General features: G+C 35.5%; 1 protein-coding gene across 5 annotated transcripts in view; it reads left to right on the top strand.

Annotated features, from left to right (window-relative positions):
- Positions 1-23,077, top strand: part of CLVS2 (clavesin 2) — a 74,658-nt gene extending 51,581 nt beyond the window's left edge. For 4 of the 5 annotated variants that reach the window (XM_013992600.2, XM_013992604.2, XM_013992602.2 and 1 more), the window contains exons 4-6: positions 5,941-6,051; positions 12,024-12,244; positions 17,919-23,077. In XM_013992600.2, coding sequence (XP_013848054.1) covers positions 5,941-6,051; positions 12,024-12,244; positions 17,919-18,006 — 420 coding nt within the window. In that variant the 3' untranslated portion in view covers positions 18,007-23,077. The remainder of the gene's footprint in view (positions 1-5,940; positions 6,052-12,023; positions 12,245-17,918) is intronic. The other variant, XM_021088751.1, reaches the window with a different exon arrangement.

Here is a 23,303-nt window from a genome sequence, read left to right as displayed (position 1 = left end):
GAATCTTTTGGAAGGTAGAAATTCTCTTAACTTTTCTTCAGCCCATTTTGGCAATATTCTAAAGCACTTCTTTTCACTGTCTCTGGTGAAAACCAGTATGGATAGCAGAGCCAATGGTCAGTATACTATATATTCTTGATATTTTGATTATTATTTTTTACCCTGTAGTGCTATTTAGGGCTGAACAACTGCCCAGTAAACCATATTATAAAATTATCTCTGTGGTCATTTCCACATGTGAAAATTGGGAGTTGACAGTTAATATGGTAGCTCAGTACCAAGGAAATGTGCTCAATGAGTAACACCAATAGTTAGTCATTAGTAGTCCTAATAAATGTTACTATCACTTTGCAGATAAATAAATTGTAGCTCAGATAATATAAATAGTTTACTTAAATAGTAAATATCAGAATCTATTTCATTTAATAAATATTCATCTAGCTTAGCTCTGAGGCACGTATACACAGACACATACACACACATTTTCAAAATGCTGGGAATATTAAAATGAATCAGGCACAGTCTGGATGAGCATTTAGTGCACAAAACAGAAATTTCTCTGGATAGTGCAAGGAAGAAAATTGATTTAAATGCAAGGAACAAGTGCTTAAAACCTTGTTAGAAGAGAAGGAGAATGAAAGTTAGGGGAGGACTTCTCTCTTGGTTTTGAGATCACAACCCTGAAAATATGATCCAGAGGTCGAAAAACTGGTGTCTTCACTATCTTACTGCTGATATCCCATCAGCCTTTTACCTTTCAAAATGATAACTAGAAAGTGGAAGGTGGTATCCAGACACTGCTGTAAACAATTGCCCCTCTAGAATTTGCTTAGCTGCTCATTGCAGTGGAAAAGTGATGGACACCTTCCTTTAGTCCTTTAAATTTACTCAAGTGCTTCTTATTGACAGAACTCTCCTATTTTGAACCCTAGCTGTAAGATTTCTGTGTTTTAGCCTTCTATCCCCTACTCTATCATGTGTGGTATGAAGGTGGAAATGGATGCCAGGCCTAGCATCAACAGGACATACAGAACACAAAACCTCTGAGTCTGAACTCAAAGAGCTCACAGTTTAGTCCTGTTGACAGACAAAAAGATAATTTCAATGCCTCATGGCAAGATGTGTTCAAGAAATCCCACAGCATTGTAAGTTATGTGTGTACATATGCATAATCTTTTTTTCAGGGTAAAAAAAGCATACCCTTCAAATGATTTTCAAAGTTAAAAAAATCACTGAGCTAAGAGTTTTGGCTTAATAACCCAAAAGATGCTGTTCATTCACTTTTGCTCTAGAGATCAGATGCTCACTCAGGAGTATATTTTAAAAGCATACTAAGTAGTTCTGCTGTAGGTAGTGCTATAAGTTAAAAATTATTAAATATCTCCCTGCCATGAAACACTGAGGTGTTGGATAAATCATAATGAAAATATTTCTAAATGCTTAACCAAACTCTGGGGAACAAAAACAAGTACCCCTACCCTTACCCCAAAGCCAAGCACACAGCGTCTATTGAAAAAAAATAAATAAATAAAACAGGAGAGTATATGAAGCTTGGATGGTTCTAGAAGTAAGTGTTGACTTCATAAACTTAAGAGTTCTAGAGACTAGTGATAGCCTCAGCTGTGGGATGGGCAGGAGTGAAGATAAGGCTTGCACACACTGAGGGCAAATTGGGGACTGTATGTGAGAACCTACAATCCTCCAGGTGCTATACCCTTAGGGAAAGCTTGTGCTAGGAAAATCTTTGCTGGCCAGAGCATAGTGGGTATTGAGGGAACATGTCTCAACACAATAAAAGCTATTAATGACAAATCCACAGCCAACATAATAATAGCAAAAAGCTGAAAGCCTTCCCACTGGAACAAGACAAAGATGCCCACTCTCATCACTTCTATTCAACATAGTATTGGCAACCATAGCCATTGCAATCAGACAAGAAAAAGAAATAAAAGGTATCTGAAGTGGAAGGGAAGAGATAAAATTGTCATTATATGCAGATGACATGATACTATATAAGGAAAACCCTAAAGACTCCACACAAAAACTACCAGAACTGATAAATGAATTCAGCAAGGTAATGGGATACAAGATTAACATACAGAAATCAGTTGCATTTCTTTACACTAACAATGAAATATCAAAAAGGGAAAGTAAAAAAAAAATCCCTTTTAAAATCACATCAAAACCAGCTATAATGGAAAAAAAATCATTATAAAAAAATAAGAACTATTGCCTTTGGAATGGATAAGCAATGGGATCCTGCTGTGTAGCACTGGTAACTATGTCTGGTCACTTGTGATGGAGCATGATAATGTGATAAAAAAGAATGTATTCATGTATGTGTGACTGGATCACCTTGCTGTGAAGCAGAAAATTGACAGAACACTGTAAACCAGGTATAATGGAAAAAAATAAAAATCATTATAAAAAATAAAATCACATCAAAAAAGATCAAATAAATAAATTAATTAAATAGTTAGGAATAAACCTGACCAAAGAAATAGAAGACTTTTGATAGCTAAAAAAAATTAATAAAGGAAACTGAAGATGATTCAAAGAAATGGAAAAATATCCCATGCTCTTAGGTTGGAAGAATTAATTTTTTTTTGTTTTTTTTCTTTTGCTTTTTAGGGCTGCACCCACAGCATATGGTGGTTCCTAGGCTAGGGATCGAATTGGAGCCACAGCCACCAGCCTATGCCAGAGTCACAGCAATGCGGGATCAGAGCTGCATGTGTGAACTACACCATGGCTCACGGCAATGCTGGATCCTTAACCCACTGAGCGAGGCCAGGAATTGATCCTGCAACCTTATGGTTACTAGTCAGATTCATATCTACTGTGCCACAATGGGAACTCACAAATTAATATTTTTTTAAATGACTGTACTACGCAAAGCAATCTACAGCTTTAATGCAGTCCCTTTCAAATTACCAATGACATTTTCCACAGACCTAGAACAAATAACCCTAAAATTTATCTGGAACCATTAAAGACTCAGAATTGCCAGAACAACCTGAGGAAAAGTACAAAACAGAAGGCATAATGCTCCCAAACTTCAGACAATACCACAAAGCTACAGTAATCAAAACTGTGTGCTGGGAGTTCCCATCGTGGTGCAGTGGTTAACGAATCCGACTAGGAACCATGAGGTTGCGGGTTCGGTCCCTGCCCTTGCTCAGTGGGTTAACGATCCGGCGTTGCTGTGAGCTGTGGTGTAGGTTGCAGACGCGGCTCGGATCCCGCGTTGCTGTGGCCCTGGCGTAGGCCGTAGCTACAGCTCCGATTAGACCCCTAGCCTGGGAACCTCCATATGCCGCGGGAGCGGCCCAAGAAATAACAACAAAAAAAGACAAAAGACAAAACAAAACAAAAAAAAACTGTGTGCTATTGACACAAAAACAGACATCTGCATGAATGGAACAGAATAAAGAGCTCAGAAATAAACCCACATGCCTAGAGTCAATTAATCTTCCACACAAAAAGGTAATAATATACAATGGAGAAAAGACAGTCTCTTCAGTGAGCAGTGTTGGGAAAGCTGGACTGCTGCTTGTAAATCAATAAAGTTAGAACATTCTTTTCACCATACACAAAAATAAACTCAAAATGACTTAAAGACTTAAATATAAGACACGACTCCTAGAACTCAAAATGACTTAGAAGAAAACATAGGCAAAACATTCTCTGACATGAATCATACCAATGATCTCTTAGGTCAGTCTCCCAAGGCAATAAAGTAAAAGCAAAAATAAACTATTGGGGCCTAATCAAACCTGTAAGCTTTTGCACAGCAAAGGAAACTATAATCAAAATGAAAAGAAAACCTGCAGACTGAGAGAAAATATTTGTAAATGATGCAACTAGCAAGGCTTTAATTTCCACAATAAACAAAGAGCTAATAAAACTCAGTAACAACAAAAACAACTCAATTAAAAAATGGGCAGAAGACCTAAATAGACATTTATCTGAAGAAGACATCATATGGCCAATAGGCATATGAAAAGATACTCAACATTGCTAATTATTAGAGAAATCCAAATTAAAACACAATGAGGTCTCACACTTGTCAGAATAACCGACATTAAAATGTCCACCAACAATGAATGCTGGAGAGGATGTGCAGAAAAGGGGGAAATGTAAAGCACTATGGAAAACATTATGGAGATTCTTCAAAAAGCTAAAAGTAGAGTTGCCATATGATCCAGCAGCTTCACTCCTAGACATATATCTGAACAAACTAAAGAACCTGCACCCCTATGTTCATAGTGGCTCTATTTACAAAGCCAAGACATGGAAATAATCTCAATGTCCATCAAGAGGTGAATGTAAAGAAGATATGGCACACATGCACACACACACACTTGAATAGTATTCAGGTATAAAAAGAATGAAATAATGCCATTCGCAGCAACATGGATGGACCTAGAGATTATCATAGTATGTGAAGTCAAGTCAGAAGGGGAAAAACAAATATCATATGATATCATTTATATGTGGAGTCTAAAATATGATACAAATGAACTTATCTATGAAACAGAAACAGACTCACAGAGGTAGAGAACAGGCTTGTGGTTGCCAAGAAGAAGGATGAATTGGGAGTTTGGGATTAGCAGATGCAAGCTCTTATATATAGAATGGATAAACAACAGGATAAACATGGTCCTATTGTATAGCACAGAGAACTATATTCAACATCCTGTAACAAAAATGTAATGGAAAAGAATATGAAAAAGAATATGTGTGTGTATATATGTATATCTTAATCACTCTGCTGTATACCAGAAACTAACATAATATTGTAAATCAACTATACTTCAATAAAACAAAATTTAAAAATAAGATTATAAAATATGAGTGAAAGTGAAAGAATATTTAAATACAGTGAACTTCATAAATATATATTATCTTCTTTTTTGTATAAGAATGTCATTATATTAAAACATTCTATGTCTGCATTTTTATCTGAATCATTTCTGTTTTGTAATAATCTCATGAATGAAAGCTAAAAATTTATAAAAGAAGTAAGACACAAAATAAGACACATTTTACCAATTTATTATTTGAAGTACTTTTTTTTAAAGTGTGTTATTCTCAGAGATAAAAATTAATTTTCAAAAAATGTTTGTTGACTCTAAAACTCAATACACAAAATCACTTATTAATTTCTAGTGCTCATAAGTGTCCCCTAAAAACAGAAAAGTTTAATGAGTGTGATAGCACCACTTTCTTCCTGTGGGGGGAGCTCAGAGTGTGTGACCTTCATTTAACCTGGAGAATGCATCTGCAACTTTCTCACACTACAGTTCCAGGTTTTTATTTTGCTTACACACATTTTCATTTTTTAATAGTTGGGATAAGGAAAGGAGAGTGTTTATAGTAAAGTTGATAATAAGAGAGTAAAGTGAGGTTTCATATGTGTCAGTGCTCATATCATAGATGACTCCAATGAAATTTAATAAAACATTTCAACTTAAATATACTTTAATGTGAACTTATCTAACATAGATTCTTTTTTTTTTTTTTTTCTGGCCATACCTACAGCATGTGGAAGTTCCAGGGCCAGGGATCAAATTCATGCCACAGTTGCGACCTGAGCCACAGCTGTAGCAACACAAGCTCCTTAACCCACTGCACCTCAAGGGAACTTCCTAGATTGATTATTTAACAAATTTCTAATGTCTCTGCAGGCTTAAAATGTGACCCTCCTAAAAATGCTGAAATTCTTATCAACAACATATTCTTGAGAAAGATGTGCTTTATTACATCTTGCTTCAGTTTCTGTAAGAAAGTTACAACTTTTAATTGCATTAAGGTTCATCCTTCTTTCTTCTTCTTAACTATAGGGATAATCTCATTTGTGTGCCATGTGGCCTTCCCTAAACCTTCTCAGTGTTTAAACCATGTTTTGATTTTTTTTTCCCCTCCATGTTACTTTAGGATAGTTTCCCAGCACGATTTGGAGGAATTCACTTTGTCAACCAACCCTGGTATATCCACGCCTTGTATACCGTGATCCGGCCTTTCCTAAAGGAGAAGACTCGGAAAAGGGTATTTATTTCTTTTTTTAAATCTCTTTTCTCCTTCCCATGCAATAAATTCTGATGCTTACTTTATGTATGATATTGGCTATGGTAAAATGTGTTATATAGAATGTAACTATTCAGCATAAAAGATATTTTGCAAAATTTAAAGATCTTCTGATTAATTCTGAACAGTGTATCTGTGGAATAAAAATTTAAAAGCTAGCTCTCTTGCTTTCCTACAAATGAGAAGAATATTTTAGCACATTCATTATATATTAAAGCATCAGTTTAAAGGTAAAAACAAATTATGCCATGTTACTATGTTGTTAGTGGTACACTTCTTTCAAGAAACGTTTAGACAAAAGTTATAATTTTATATGTTGATAAATGGGTGTTGGTTATTTCACAATATGTATTATGTTGAACAGAGTGAATTTTGTGCTAATATAATTTTGTAGTGATTATCATGATTAATCACCCATTTCAGAAAGAATGCTAATGTGTAGAAATTTTAATATTTCTCTAAACTACAAGTTACTTGAATTCTGAGATTCAATTTCACCTAACAATGAGGATATTCAAAGTATGTACCAAAATAATCATTTTTCTGAGAATAAGATAATTTATATGAATCATTTAATACATGTGTGGCACATGGACTACAACCTGACCTGAGCCACAGCTGTGACAACTCTGGATCCTTAACCCAATGAGCCACAAGGTAACTCTAAAATAAGATTTTAAAATGTACTTTAATATACATTATATCATTTTATCCTCCAAACATCTCTGAAAAGTAAAGCTTAGTAAGCATCATCTCCTATTTCAAAATTGAGGAAAGGAAGTCTTAGGATGGATAAATAACTTGCTTACTCATTTACACAGCTGTAAAGTTGTGAGGAGTTAACATTTGAATTCAAATAGCTCTGCATTTAGTGATATTTTTACCATGATGCTGTGACCAATTTTCAAATGATTAGTTCCACAGTAAAATATAGTTACTTCTAAATCCATATGGAAGATAATTTGCCATGTTTCTTGATGAATGAGAAGGCACTTCAGGTATTTCAGTGCCATAAAAGCCTCATTGTGAGTGTGGAAGTGAAATCATTGTTAAGTAAGTGTTTTTGTCAAACATTCATGAAGAGAGAGTTTATGGATTTGTTGAAAATATTCCAATAGTTAGGAGGAAGAATTCTATAAACAATTATAATTTATATTAGGAATTGTTTCTATCACCAAGAATCAAATTGATTTGCGTTTTATAGTTCAGAAAAATGTATTGCTGTGCCTCAGAAATAAGGCTTTTAAACATTGTTTTATGAAGAGATGATCAGGTGATCCAAAACACCTGTAGGGGCTTTTAGTACAAATTATACTGGCGAATGCTTTTGTAGTATTCACTCTGTGCCACATGCTGTTCTAAGTACTTTCAGTATGTTAACACTTTTAATCCTTACAAGGCTTTAGGGTAAGGATTGTTACTGTTCTCCTTTTATAAATGGGAAAACAAGGCACAGGCGCTGAAGCCATTTGCTCTAAATCACAGCTAGGAGGTAGTAGAACTGAATATGTGGATTTACCTGGAAGACTGTTCTAGAGAGAATAGCAAAGGCAATAGTCTTTAGGTAGAAACAGGCCTGGGACATTTGACAAACAGCAAGGAGGCTAGAAAAGGTGGAGTGGAATGAACCGTTGGAGAGGGGAGGAGGGGACTAGATAGGGAAGAACAGGGTGTATCTGCTCGTAGACAGCCTGGTACCTCACTGCAAAGATCAGGGCTTTCAGTCAGGGTGGAGTGAGAAGCACCTGAAAGACTGCGTGCAGGGGTGACTTGTTGTGACATGATTTTAACAGGACTCTGTTTTGTTCAAGAGACTGAAGGGGTCAAGTCTAGAAAAGAGGGAAAGCTCCAAGTTTAGGGGTTATTTGATTGAATTTGATGATTTTGACAATGCCTAGAAGAATGCTTTGCTGGCACAATTCCAGATGCAAGTGAGGTATTTGAATGTTACCATTTTAATTAAAACTATATAACTTGGAAATTTTCACATGAGAAAATAATTATGGATTAAAACACCTTTAATTTCTACTTGTAAAATCAATGCACACTGCAAAGTTATTATATTTCCTTACTGGGATTCCAAGTGATTCAGCATTACAGTATTACTCACACACCTTATAATACAGATGCTATAAATCTGTTCTAAAAAACTGGTAAAACAAAACCAAACCTAAGGAGTTGTTGTGAATCATTTTTCACAATAAATTAGTTCTTCATTTTCTTAAATTAATCAGACCTTGACTCCCCTACACGCTAGGCTGATGAGAATGCCAACCTTAAGTGTTATAGGGGTCCCTTCGTCTCACAATTTCACCTACATCTGGAATCTTCCATGTAAGCCTAATTTCCCATCCATCATGGCCACTTTTGTACATGCCCAATGATCAAGCTAGTATTGATTTCTTAAAGGAAGTTCTATTTCTGGTCCCGAGTATCTTTACTGAAGCTTGAAGCCAATGGCTAGGTTTCGATCCACTCCCAGTGTACTCTTCAGCTGGTCCACGGTTGTGGTCCTGCCACATCCCAGGCAATGACAGGAAACTGGTTCCACTGTTAGTTGGCACCAATTTCTACTACTTCTTCAGTATCATGGACCTTCACTTCTACTCCTTGCTAATTAAAAAAAAATTCTACCCTCCTCCTACTATAATTATGTCCACCTACCACAATCTTTTTAATAGCACATTAAAGGAAAATAAGATTTAAAAATTGAAGTATTATTCAGGATAATTATAATTGTAGGTTATCTGAAGCAAAGGAGCCCAACAGGACTCAATTTCTTATGTAAAGTGGAAGAAGAAAAAATATGTAAAGGGTAGAATATAGTAAAACATCAATAAATGATGAGACTAATGTGTGCGTGGTATGTTTCAGCAGGGAGTGAGTGGTAGGAGATTCATTCAAAGAAGGGGTTTATAGCAGGTCTTACAGGATTTACAGGGATTAACAGAGGGTCTTACAGAGAAAGAAGAGGTCAGTGGGGACTTGTGAGCAGACTAACATGATCTGCCAGATGTTCTGACATGGTCATTACAGCTGCTGTGTTGAGAATAGATATGAGAAAAAGAACATATACATATATATGCATGTATGTATGACTGAGTCACTTTGTTATACAGTAGAAATTGACAGAACACTGTAAATCAACCATAATGGAAAAAATAAAAATCTCAAAAAAACAATAGAGTGTCATTGGTGAGAGGAGAAATAGGGAGAGCAGTTAGGAGGCTAGTGCAGTAATACAGTTTGAAGGATGATAATAGTAAGGATGATAGTTGAATTAGGGTTGTAGGGGTGAAGCTGATCAGATTTTGAATTCAGGGTAGATTTTGGAGGTAGTGTCAAAAGAATCTACTATCAACTTAGATTATGAAAGAAGGAAAATATAAGACAATGTTTTGGTCTGAGAAATTAGAAGCATATTTGTACCATCAACTGATGTCAAAAATAGGGGGGGTTGATTTGGGGTAGAAAATTCTGAGTTCAGTTTTGGACATGTTAAGTTCAAGGTGTTCATGGACCTTTTAAGTGGAGGTGCAACATGGAGAGTAGAAATACCAATGTGGAGTTCAGGAGAAAGGTCAAGATTCAAGATATAAATTTTTAGTGTGTGGACAATATTCAAAGCCTCTAGACTGAATGATATCACCAAGGAATGAATATAGTTAGAGAAGAGAATACATCCAAGAAGTGAATCCTGGAGCTCTCTGATAAGATGTTTGGGTGATGAGGAATAACCAAAAGAGATTGAAAAAAAGCATCTATCAAATAGGAGGAAACCAAGAGCACCTGGGAGAAAATGTCTCAATGAGTAGAGTCATCTACTCCATCCAGTGCTGCTAAGAGTTTAAGAAACATAAGGACGGAGAATTGGATACTGAATTTAGCAGTGAAAGGATCTTGACAACTATTTTTGTGCAGTGGTGGGAGGCAAAGCCTATTTGGATTGGATTCAGGAAAAATGGGACAAAAGTACTTGGACAGTGAATGTAGATCACTCCTTTGATGAGTTTTGCAATAAAGGGCAGGAGAAAAATAGGATAACTGGAGGTAGAAGTAGGGTCAAGAGAGGTTTTATGCATCTGTATAGGAGGAAGGGAAGAGAGTAGAGTTGGCATGTTTGTTCTTTGATGGAAAAGATCCATAAGAGAGGAAATTTGATGATGCAAGAGAGACCAAAGATAATTGCTTGGGAAACAGAACTGAGTGGAAGAGAGGATGAATTCTAGTGCACAGGTGGAGGGATTGGCCTTTGGAGGGTTTATTCTTTTATTTTGCTAGGAGCTCAGGCAAAGCATAAGGACACAGATGCTGGTGGGTGGGTCTCATCTGGTTGCCCTATTTTTTCAGGGAAAGAGGAAACAAAGCCAAAGCTGAAAGTGGTGTTGAGGAAGGAGGTAACAGAGTGTTAGCGAAAAGAGAGGAAGTAGTGTGAATTACATTTACTTTTCTAAGGAGTTATTACCATAACTCTTTTGTGACTTGAAAGAGATTTCTTACATGAGGTAACATATCTGATGAAACAAAGCTTATATAGCTAATAAAGTGGGGATTTCAGGTGCTAGAATTTAATTTTCCCAGGAAAATTCTAGGGGAGTCTGTGTGTGTGTATGTGTGTGTGTGTGTATGTGTGTGTGTTTTCCTTGGCTGTTGTGTTCTGCATATAGGAGTGGGAAGATATAAAGTTTGCAATTAACCTGACTTAACTTGGGGCAGACAGTATCTTCCACCTCTCTAAGCCCCACATTATGTATTCTAGGCAGCCTCTTACTTAATTGTTTTGGCCAGGGATCTACTCTCATGTGCTTTTATAATGTTCCACAATTTGTTGAATTTACTTGTTGTCTAGTGACTCCCATTCCTCTTATTTTATGTGGTATAGAATAGTCTTCCTTTGTTTTCCTCCATATTTATTTTGGTGGATTCTAAAAGTATGGAAAGCAAGATGAATGTCTTAGCCTGTTCATCTTGAACCTGAAGTCTGAGATCATTTCTAAGCCACTCGTAAACTATAATCTTTTAAATATACGTATATACATATAAATTTATATGAGATGACAACAGTGCTGCATTAGAAAAGACCGATCTGCAGTTTTGAGACGGAAATGAAAGAAGAGAAAAGAGGTAGCAATTTACAGAGAAACAAATCTTGAGTATGTAGCTTAAATAATGCTCCTGTTTAACAAAAATTTTATGTAGTCAATAATAACAGTAATTAGCATATACTCACAGCTTTGCAGTTTTAAGTCATTATTCCATTTCCTATTTGAATAATAAGCCAGGAAATCTCTAGCAGAGAAGATGCTGGCAACATGACAGACCATAAGTCCTTTGGGACTTGAAACTTCACTCAACCTTTTATTATGATGATGCTAATCTACTTTTATTTACATCACATACTTTGCATTATAAAGCAGTAATTCAGTGCTTATAGTATTCTTATTTTTTATTGATGATAAAGAGAAAGCCATACTGGTGACAGATTTTGGGTTTAATAACTTGAATGGGCTCTGCAGTTGATGAGTCCCTTATGAGAAGAGTCTGTTTTAACAGCATTCATTATGCATATTATCAGCTTTGCACAACTAACACCAGGATAATGTACACATCAATGTGCACATTAGATTCGGCTCATGTTCCCAGCTATGAAGCAGGAAACCAAATTTGTTTCCAGCTCCTTAACCCAATAACTATCTGACCTTCTTGAAGCTACTTAAACTCCCTGAACCTTGGGATTTTTATATGAAATATTAGAATTACAGTACCAGCCTGCCTGTTTCATAGAGTCAAGGAAGGGCTTAAATATTTTAATAGACTTGGAAAACTCTTGTTTTGGCTCTGCCTAGTCTCAATCCTTCCCTCCCACCCCCAGCATCTGGGTGATATTTATTCTTCTCTGTGTGTTTTCCCCCACCTTCTTCTTGCCTTTGTAGATATTTTTGCATGGTAACAACCTGAACAGTCTACACCAACTAATCCATCCTGAGATTCTGCCCTCTGAGTTTGGAGGAATGCTTCCTCCCTACGATATGGGAACCTGGGCAAGAACACTGCTAGACCACGAGTATGATGATGACAGTGAGTACAATGTGGACTCTTACAGCATGCCTGTGAAGGACATGGAGAAGGAACTCTCCCCCAAGTCCATGAAGAGGTATGCTGGAGATAGCTGGGAAGGGGGCTGGGACCAGAGTGGGGACCCCAACTACAACTCCAGATTTTATATTTTTCTGAAGTAGATATTGGGTGGGATTTTAAAGCCTTTCATGGTCCCATGATTGGATGTCTTGGAATTTTGAGTCAAAGATAGTCATTCAAGGTATCCTTGAGTCTACTGTTGCTCCAAATTCACAGACAATCTAGAAGTCACCAAATCTAATGGTTTTTTCTTTCAAACTGTACTTTAAGGTTCTGGTAAAGTGCCTCAGGGCAAGCAGGTGGGGTGCGGATTGTGCCCATCTCCACCGTGGTGAGAATGACTCTCTATCACAGCAATCTCTTAGACTTCTAGGTAAGATTTCATTCGAAGAAAGAGATCCATAGCAAACACACACACACACACACACACACACACACACACACACGCATTTCGAACACTAACATTCAAAGCTTACATTCTTTTTTCAGTATCCCTGCCATGTTTGTTTAAAAGTTTTTGTCCAGCCATTCCTGAGGCAAAATATTCTATTTCCCTATAGCTTTTATCTTTATAGACTTCATTATTGAGTCAGAATCTGATGCCCTGCTTTGACTCTCATAGTGTTATTATGTCTGTTTTCTTCCAATCAATGCATATTTATTCAATGCATATTCTGTGTAGACTCTTTCCCTGGTGTTCTGAATCCAATGAGGATAAAACATATGTCCAGCCATAGTCTCCTGGTGATGGAGGGCAGAGGGGTTACCAGGGGTTACCAGAAGCACACAAATGCATAACTGCCTCTGAGTTTGCACTCAGTAGCAAACCGGAAGATATCTAATTCTCATGCTACCTCAGAGCACACCAATTTAGAATTCATTTGGATAATGGTAACAAATATTCTTTCTTGGTTCATTTCCTATCTTGTAAATAAAGGAGACACAGTTCCTACAAGTCTCTCTTCACGTAGTTCAGGGAGGACCCAAGGGCACCTCACATGTCATCCCAAACACTGTCTTTCATCCTTCTCTGGTAAAAGCCTTATGGTCCTCTGGCCACCACTGTGACTCAGCAGTGGCATCCTTGTTCCTTGGGGCTGGCCTCCTTTTGGCTTCTGTTGTTGTTGCTATTGTTGGTGTCTATGCGATGCCTTTCTCTCACCAGACTGCTCCACACCTCCTAGGAGAGTATGGAAAAGCCAGTGACATCTACAGCTTTAATTCCTCTACAAATCAATAAGATTATGTTTAAATCAAGTTTAGGCTTCTCAACTCCCTACTCTTAAAACAGGACTTCCTAATCTGAGTTCTATGCTCTTCTAACCAAAGGGGTTCATTAATGGACTGTGAAAGCAGTCTGTTAAATGCTATAAGTTGTATTCAAAACTATGTGTCTGTGTGTGAATTACATATTTTTCTGGAGAGAGGGCATATATTTCATCAAATTCTGAAAGTTTTCTCATCTAGGCCCAAAATGGTTAAGAGCCATTGCCTAAGTTCCTTCTGAAAAAAACATAATAATCCTAATAATGATAGCTGTTACAATCAACCATTTATTATACCTGTGGTACTCTTACTAGGAATCTTTTTTTTTTGTACCATTAATTTATTTAATCTTCACAGCAACTCTGTTAAGCAGATATTTGTATCCCCAAAGTTACAGAGTCTAGATGTCATAGAACAGGGTTCTAGTCCATGAAGTACAGAGCCTTTCACGTTGTTAATATGAATCTTGTCTAATCTTCTGTGACAGCATGATGCAGAGTGCCCTCACTCTAGACTGAGCTACAGAAGGTTTTGGAAGCAGCTCTCATGTGTGTCTCCTAGTCTTTTCCTTTGCCAACTAACAGTGCTTATTTCCCCCACTGTGCCACGACGGGAACTCCTGTTCTCTTCTGAATTCTAAGTGCTTGGAATGGAGGTGGGCACACAAAGGGTGCCTACTAAGTACCAGTTACATGAATGAAGGAGTCCTCTGTTGTCTATCAGTTCCCCCTTTTAAGTACAGTGTCTAGAACTGTAGAGGTGACATCTGTTGCTATCACTACTCACACTGAGGTTCTGGAATTCTGGCTTTGCAGCATAGACCCCGTGGGCTTCCTTTGGTTGCTGTTGTCATTGTTGCTGTCATTTAGGCTGCCAAATCACCAAATTGCTGACTCATATTGAGCTCCTTAAAACTAGTCTCATTACTCACAGATCCTTATCCTCATTATTCTCTATTTCTGTATTTAGTTTTTTCCTCCAAGCACATTATTGTAATTGATTGACATCATCTTGTTACACTTGGCACAGATGACCCACCTTTTGAAGTCTTTTTGGATCCTGATTTTCTTCTCCAATTAATTAGGCCATTTTGTCCTCTGCAGATTTGGCTCATAGCACAATGACTTCCCCAGCCCTGAGTTTCTTGCTTTTGACATGGGCCAATTAGAATCTAAGACATTTTTGTTTGGTGTAGGTTTTTTTTAATTATTTGAAGCTTATATGGTTCTATTTGAAAATTCCTGAAGAATGAGAGCAAGAAATTTGTTTCACTTGATTCTCATCTTCTCTGTGGCAGGGAAGGCGGCTCCCCATTAGGGATGGGAGAAAATTGTTTCTAGGATCCATTTTATTTTCCAGTTTTCTATCATTCTTAGATTGATGGGGAAAAATCATTCCTTCACTAAGGAGTCATAGATAACTCTTCTTTTGGGTGAATTTAGCTATATGTATAGGAAGAAGATTTTGTTTCCTGAGTAAATCTGTGGAGAGATAGACTAATCGTGTTAAAGCATACAAAGCTGAGTAGACTCTGAGTTCCTTAACCTGGGGAAGGGTATTTTACCTTATGTCTCTAGTACCTAGGATGGTGCCTGACACACAACAGTTGCAGCGAGCATCAATGCTAATGTTGTTATGATAAGACTAGCTTCCATCTTATTAAATAATATTTAATAACTATTGTTACTACATGCCAAACCCTATCTGATGTTTTAGATATATCAATTCCTTTGCTTCTCTAAACCACTAATACCCTTCTTATTGATGAGGCAATCTAGATATACAGACAAAAGGTCACATCTACCTATCACTTAGCTACAAAGCAGCAGTGCTAATATTGGAACACAGGAAATAGTATTCTCTAAGTCATTTCCTTAACCTCTACCATTGCTATCTGCCAGAATTAGTGCTAAGGGTTATGCATGCATTATTGATTCTCAATACATTTGTATGATGTAGGTGTTATTTTCCCCATTTTTATACATAAGGTAACAAACTCTTAGGAAGTTAGCCTCCACTTCCTTGGTCACAGAGCTAGTAAATAGCAGAACTAGAATTGGAATCCATTTCTGTCCAAAATCTCATCTCTTAAACAATAAAGTATAGCATAATATTGTAGATGCATAATAAATGAATAAATGAATAAATGATACTTGGATAATAAATTGTAAATTTTAAGTTTTCAGGGTGGGGGAAATTTATTCATTGCAAAGACAGTAGAAGCTGGAGATTGGCAAGATGTATAATGAGTAAATGATTGATAACTTCCTTTCTTGCCATTGAAATAGATGAGTTCATTAACAGTTATGATCCTATACAAATAATCCTGTTGTTTTATATAAGAAGGCAAAAATAAAATCTAGACTAAAACAACAGTACACTGGGGGCAGTTAGATCTTAATCAGAAATTGTTTCTGTCTGGTTTGCCTTATCGAGGAGTTTTTCTGCATGTGGAGTCAGCGTTCATCATCTGACAATTCTGACATCTGTAGTGCATGACAAAAGCAAACTAGGAACTTGATCCCAGGTTGAATTGTGCACTGTAATTTAAAATATTTTATTAAAACTGCCATATTCTCTAAAAATTTTTAAAAGGTTATATATGTGTGTTTACAATATGCGTTTTAATAGAACATTATGCCATGTGCTTAAATTGTGTACTCTGTGTTGTATGAAGAGCTGTGTTGTATTCTTAATGACTATTATGAGGATATACCTCAACGTTTGTGTAATATCTAACTTTGCGAGAATTTTAAAATAAAATTTTTGTTAGGAATTCCTTTCCCTGCAGGATAAATTGCTTTATCTTCATTGCTCTTTGGTTTCAATGCTTAATACCCAAATTCTTTCAGTAAGGAAACTATTTATTGGATAAAATTAAGACATTGAAATCCTACTGCATAACAGATTCTGTGATACATATTGAGTTCATGGTAAGGAGAGAAACTGATAAAGTACTTGCTCATGGAACTTATGGTCTAGTGGGGACTAGTTGTTGAGTTAATGTTCTAGTGCAGGACATTAAATGAATTGCTGTATATTTTAGCATGGATTCATCTTGGGAAATCAATTTTTTAGTTGAGTGCCAGAAAAACAATATTATAGGTCTAATTATTAAATGTTTTGTGCAGTTGTCAATTGTGTTAAGATGAATTTATTCATGTACTTTTTTCTAAGATAAATTATCATTGCTCTTTCATCTACTTCCCTCTCTATCTCAAACACCCACACACACACCCACACCCACATTCAACTGTAGTCAGTCTCCATTCTGACATAGGCATCTCAGATCTATTACTGAGGTAAAAGGTAAAATAGTAGAAATGATTTAGGAAATAAACTTCCCAGTTTTAATATTCTTATCTTCCTTTTCATCCCCTCTTTAGAAATGAATTTATTTCAATGAAAAAGTCAGTTTATCTGTTAATCCTGTAATTATTTTTGCTTTGATAATTAGTTCTGTTGCTGTTCTTTTTCATTAACACGTGCGGTTGTATTTTAGCTTATAGTCTTTCTTTTTGAATGGTAATGAGGTCTGCTAAGAGGCATATTGCCACAGCAATAGCCAAATGGCTGGAATGAAGCAGCAGGGAAAAATTCATTACTGAGGAGAAATTTAAAAGGGCAGCTGCTTCTTTAATGCCACAGCCATTGACTTTAATGCCACAGCACGTTTCATTGACTTTCCTCCTTCCCAGTTTCATGTTGTTTCCTAGAGATGAATTAAGATATAACTCCCATTTGCTATCAAAGGCATGTTAAGGGGTTTTCACATTATTTACTTTCCTTATCATAAAGTACTGCTGCCTAAACAATAAGGGTTTGTACTTTTTAAAGTTTTAAAACGTTTCACAGATTTTCAAGAGTAAGGTTGATTTTATTCGGATGCTCCAGTGGAAAATTTAGCAAAACACACTGAAATACTGATTTTTTCCTACTGTGCTCATTAAATCTAAAAAATGATGGTTGAAAATGCACATTCCTATCCAAGTTGTTTCATAGAGCCCTTTAAGAGAGTAATCAAGGCTCTTATTATTTCTTCTTCATTTCTTATAACAATAAATTCACTATTATACCCCCCATTTGGTGATGTTCTCTTGGAATGCACATCTGTCCTGTACTAGAAATCCTCAGTCTCAAAGAGAGGTTCTTGCTCAGCTATAAAGAGAACTTAAGCCTATTATTGTGTATTTAGAATCCTCTACTGTGCATTATTCTATTTAAAGGCCAGAGGGGATTGTTTCTTCTGATGCAAAACATCACCGTAAGTGTATCTCTCTCTAAATGTACAGCATTCTCAGTTCATAAATCCCTTGATGTAGAAGTTAATCTGCATCCATGAGAGAAGTAATAAAATAGAAAAGACAGAGCAGAGAATGGATGGTTTGGCAGTAACACACTGACATTGGTTTTATCATTTTCAGATCCCAATCAGTTGTGGATCCTACAGTGCTAAAACGCATGGATAAAAATGAGGAAGAAAACATGCAACCTTTGCTTTCTCTGGACTGATAGCTTCTCTACCCTCCCCATGGATTAGAAATGGAAGGTACTTGTTTTCAGCACCAGGGCCAGCACCATGGAGGAATTATCAGCTGGAAACTTATTTATTCATGTTAATGTAGCATATTATATAATAAGGCATCAGGCTTTCCCATTTGCCTGAACCATGGGTGCCCTGGTCTGGACTTTAACACAAGTCAATAATTCAATTCTGTAAGTGCCAAGCTCTTTGTAAATACAATGTAATCTTCACATCAAGTTTGTAAATTTTGGTAGTAACTTAAATGGGAAGATTGGCTCATGAGTCCATGCCAGTGATATGAACTATAACAAAAACAGAAGAGACATATAAACAATCAAAGCTAATTAAATGTAGCCCTGTTTCCTATGAAGCCATATTTCAGCTATCATAGTGATTATTTCACGTTTTTTTTTTTTCTCTGAAACTGTCATATTCAAATGTATGTTTAATGGTCACAGGGAACTAGATAATTCTAGGAAATTATTATGATAAATGTATTTCCTGTCTAGTGAGTTTCAGTTCATGGAAAATGTGTCCTAGGACTATCACTGGCCTTGCATTTGAGAGAAAAGAAATGGCAGATGAGCTGGTAAACTCAACACTTGAACTCTTCTATGTTTAATTCCTGGAGTCTTGTGAAAAAAATATGTTTCCCCAAATGAAGATGTGACATTCTGAAAGAGAGTGAATTCTTTTTAAACTGCTGTTTTCACAATGTATCCTTTATTCAGGACCTCGTTATGAATAATTTAAGACACTTTCCCCAAAAAATTATTTGACCAAGAGAAAGAGAACTCATAAATGAATAGTGTTTGACAGTTAATTTTGAATATAAAAGTCACTAAGTACCAATAAGGGGATAATTTCTAATTCTTGTGCACTGGTTGAAATAATATATATATATATTCACACACATATATATTTTTACTGAGCTCTAATAAGTCCTTGATGTGACAGGCTTATAAAATAAATCATACATATTCAGTGGTCTTAGAAATGTTATAGATTATTATATGAGATGGTAACTCTGGAAAACCACTTCAACTAAAGTTAATGAGGTATAATGAAACAGACTTTCAGTGATCTTATTTAAGAGAATTCAGTTTAATTAGTAATTCAATCTTGAATCTGTGCCATTTTAGTGAAATATACTTGATTCTTCAAAAAAAAAAAAAAACAAAACAAAACAAAAAAAACAAACCAAACCAAACAAACAGGTAGGCAGTATCAGGTGGCAGAGAGTAATATTGTTTTTCTCAAATTCAAGTTAATTGTCCTAATGATCCAATAAGTACATATTTTCTTTTCATAAAGGATTTTAAGAACATATTGCATCCAGGAGACATAATGAAATCATCTAAGGGCATCAGAGATACTATATTATAGTTTAAGTCTAGATTTGGAGACCTTATGTTAGAGTTTTCATTTCACAAAAATTCTGCAAAGATAGCACATTTAAAAAAATTTAACTTTGAATTTCAGTTTCTAGTGTGAAAAAGCAAGATTTTTACCACCTTTTCAGAGTGATAATTTTTGAGATTGAGGATTTATCATTAAAATATTCTTTTGAAAGAAAAGTATCTCAAGGAAATTTTGGAAACCAACAGAAATAAAGGCATGTAGTGGCCTTTCCATACATTTTAGCCCAAAACTTAAAAAAATTCAGTTATAATTCTATAACCAAGAATCTTGAGTCAAGATCAGTAAACCATTTTGCAGTATCACCAATGGATTGTCTAGTGTTCATAACAATACATAAATGTACATAAATAATATGAATGAGAGATACTTTAAAAATATCAGCTTCCAATCATGTGCAGAAGAATGATGCCCATAAAGTGCTGTGTTCCACTCATAAATGTTATAGAGATTGGATTGCATTGGAATAATAGAAACAAACTAAGTGCAGAAGGCCAGTCAACTTTTCATTTTCATGAATTTCTTTTGATATACACCATCTATTGACAATTTTCAGAATTCTACCACCTTCAGATGTCAACCAGCCTACCCAGGTTTTTCCTCCCATGATAGGCTAGTGTCAGAAGGCATATTTTAGCTGTATACCTACCTAATTATAAATATCGCTTACAATCTCTCCCTACCCAACATTTGGAAACTGCATTGGCATTGCTGCTCGGCTGCTCTTCCTCAAATGAGCAACTGAGAGTTGGCTAGATTGTGTGAAATATTTTTAAATGAATGAACACATTACAACAATGATGTCTTTTGAAATGGCTATATCTAGTTCACTTGGCCTATATCTTTTCAGTTTGGGAAAAAAAAAATTCTAGTCATGCTTTTGAAGCTGCTTAGTTGGAGGCTATTTGATCAACTTTATGAAATTTCCCCTCAGCATCAGTTAACTAACACATTTAAGAGCTTTCTTTTTCCTCATGTGATTTTTTTTGTATCATGCAGCTATGCCTGTTATCTGTCACAACTTAGCAAATAAGTGCCATTATATTCTTTCAACTTAATTATGATAGTATATCCCCACTCATGCATACACACAAACACTAGATTGTTTGCTCTTATGATTTGCCTATTTTGAGATCTATGCTTTTCTTTTTCAGTTGTCATGTTACTCAAAATCTGTAGGCATCAATGAATTACCACGTCTGATTTGGAATAGGCCAGTAGTTCACTTACTTCCTTTACTCAGCCTACCCTACCTTCTATTTCTTGTATCATTTCTTTTCTCCTGTGTTTCAAGGGCAGCTGCTTCCAAGGCTGGTTTAAAAATAAGTAACTTCCTTGTGTTGTCAGTAATATTTGAACACATTTTTGACTGATATTTTAAAAGGAAGAGATTATCATAAAAATATACTCTGAGAAATAGGAAGAAGTGCCTCTTTAAAAATGGAATAAAGCAGTTGATACTAGAATATGAATTTTATTTGTGCTCTCTTACAAAAAGTAAATACATGCATCTGTATTATAAGGGTGAACTATAGATACCATTTGAAGGAGAATATTTGAGGTCTTGCTTTGAGCATTCTCATGTAGTATTGTCTTTATTGTGTAAGTTTAAAACAGTACCTTGAACATGTTATTGACAAACCTGGCACTATGCTAAAACAATATCAAAGCATTAAATTGAGTTTTGCAAGCAAGTTTTTGAAGTGGGCATGCATGATTACTTTTATTTCAATAATAGTTTGCATAAGTGTTTTCACATAAAATGCTTGTTTACTTCACAGTACTGAAAATTCATACAATTATAAGCCAGAAAGTCAGGCAGTTAGATTCTCTTTAATATTAACTAAGTCACATTGTTGAATTAAACATTTGATGTTTCTGTAACATGCCTGAAGGAACAGAGGTCCCTCTAATGCAACAAAAAAAATTCAGAGTTGTTTTGGACATCAAGAAACATGTTCATTACTCTTAACAAAAAGAAACTTTTAGAGCCATGGCAGTGTGTCTTCAGGAACAGACTTCCTCTCCTTCTGTTGTTTTATCTAAGCATCTAAGTGGTCTGATTGGTTAATAATATCTCTTTTGCTTCTTATTTGCTGTGTATTAATGATTATTTGGAAAATTTCCATTAGCCATGAGGACATTTCAGAATGACTTTCAATGCACAAAATAAAGAAACAAAGCTCTGGAACAATATGTGAACTTTCAGATATGGTATTTACATTTTTTGCATAAATAAGCTAATAGGCAAAAATTCTGTTTAATATGTGCTGTATAGATATATAGCCTAAGAAATAGTGATGCATTTTAAATTTATGAGGCTATTAGATCATGTAAGAATCAGCAGAGTATATAAAATGTATTGGAACAAATGTAGAGGGTTGGCTAAATATCCAGTGTAATTATCTTTAGCAGTAAAAGGATTTTTGTTTGTTTGTTCGTTTTTTGTTTTAGCTGAAAAAACTACTTTCCAATGTGCTATTAGAACTAGTTAGCACTATTAATATTTGAAAGGGAGAAAATAATAAACAAAAGGAAACTTGACTTTGAAACATTATTATATCACATTTTTAATGGCTTAAAGAATATAATTTTTTCATGAGTTGAAATTTTTATTTTGTCAAAGTCTATAGGTTGGCCCCACATGTGGACACAATGCTATGGAATCTATTTTGTGCTAAGTGTGGGAATCTATTCCCTAGGACTGTAGGGAAAAAATGTATAAAATAGAAATTCACTGAATTGAAACACCCAAGTTGTACCATTTTTTTTAAAGGAGTACAAATGATATTGCTGAAATAAAAAAAAAATTTAGAAACCAAATAAATATAGGACTTAAATACAATAAATGAACTTTTATAGTAAATAGTGAACATTGTTTCATTTTGCAGGGTGTTTGGTCAGAATTGGACCTAGTTTCAAGTTTCATGCAAATATTTTTGTCCTTAATGATTTTTTTTTTTTTTGGCTTTTTGCCATTTCTTGGGCGGCTCCCACGGCATATGGAGGTTCCCAGGCTAGGGGTCTAATCGGGGCTGTAGCCACTGGCCTACGCCAGAGCCACAGCAACGCGGGATCTGAGCCGCATCTGCAACCTACACCACAGCTCACAGCAACGCCGGATCGTCAACCCACTGAGCAAGGGCAGGGATCAAACCCTCAACCTCATGGTTCCTAGTTGGATTCGTTAACCACTGCGCCACGATGGGAACTCCTCCTTAATTAATTTTAATGCATTTATTTTATCAAAATTAGTTTTGTGGTGAATAAGAAGGACCTGGATGAGAATCAAAATAAAGTTTGACAAAACTACTAAGAGTGAACAAATCTTAAACCATATTAAAAATTGCAGTGGATTATAATTGGTTTACATATAACAGAGGTTAACAGCTTTGTGTTGTTTCTAATTCACTTTTTTCAGTTTTTCCCCAAACCAGTCATTTTTATTTTCAAAACTGTCTAGATTAATCAAGATATCTAAGAGGTAATATACAAATCCTTGACAGGAATACTAAGCACACTATTTACTATTTGGCTCAACTACCTTTGACCTACCTTTATTGGGAGTTGTTTATTCCAATACAGTATTATAAATGGTATAATGTAATTTTGAATAAATATACATTTCTGCTTAAAAAAGCCTTAATTTTGCATATGTTGAATGTTGGATTTTGTAGTAGTGGATTTGTTGCAGCTGTGATATGGAGCTTTCTAAAATGTCATCTAAAAGTGGGCAATAACTTTATTTAGAGAGAAACTGTAGTTAGCTATTTGTGTTAGGATACCTGAAATTTTATGATACTTGTATATTTGGGGCTGAAAGGGGAAAACACAATTCATTTCATTAAAATCACATTTCAATATT

Source organism: Sus scrofa, chromosome 1 (assembly GCF_000003025.6).
Source record: "Sus scrofa isolate TJ Tabasco breed Duroc chromosome 1, Sscrofa11.1, whole genome shotgun sequence".
Taxonomy (NCBI): domain Eukaryota; kingdom Metazoa; phylum Chordata; class Mammalia; order Artiodactyla; family Suidae; genus Sus; species Sus scrofa.
This window is presented reverse-complemented; position numbering and strand designations above follow the sequence as displayed.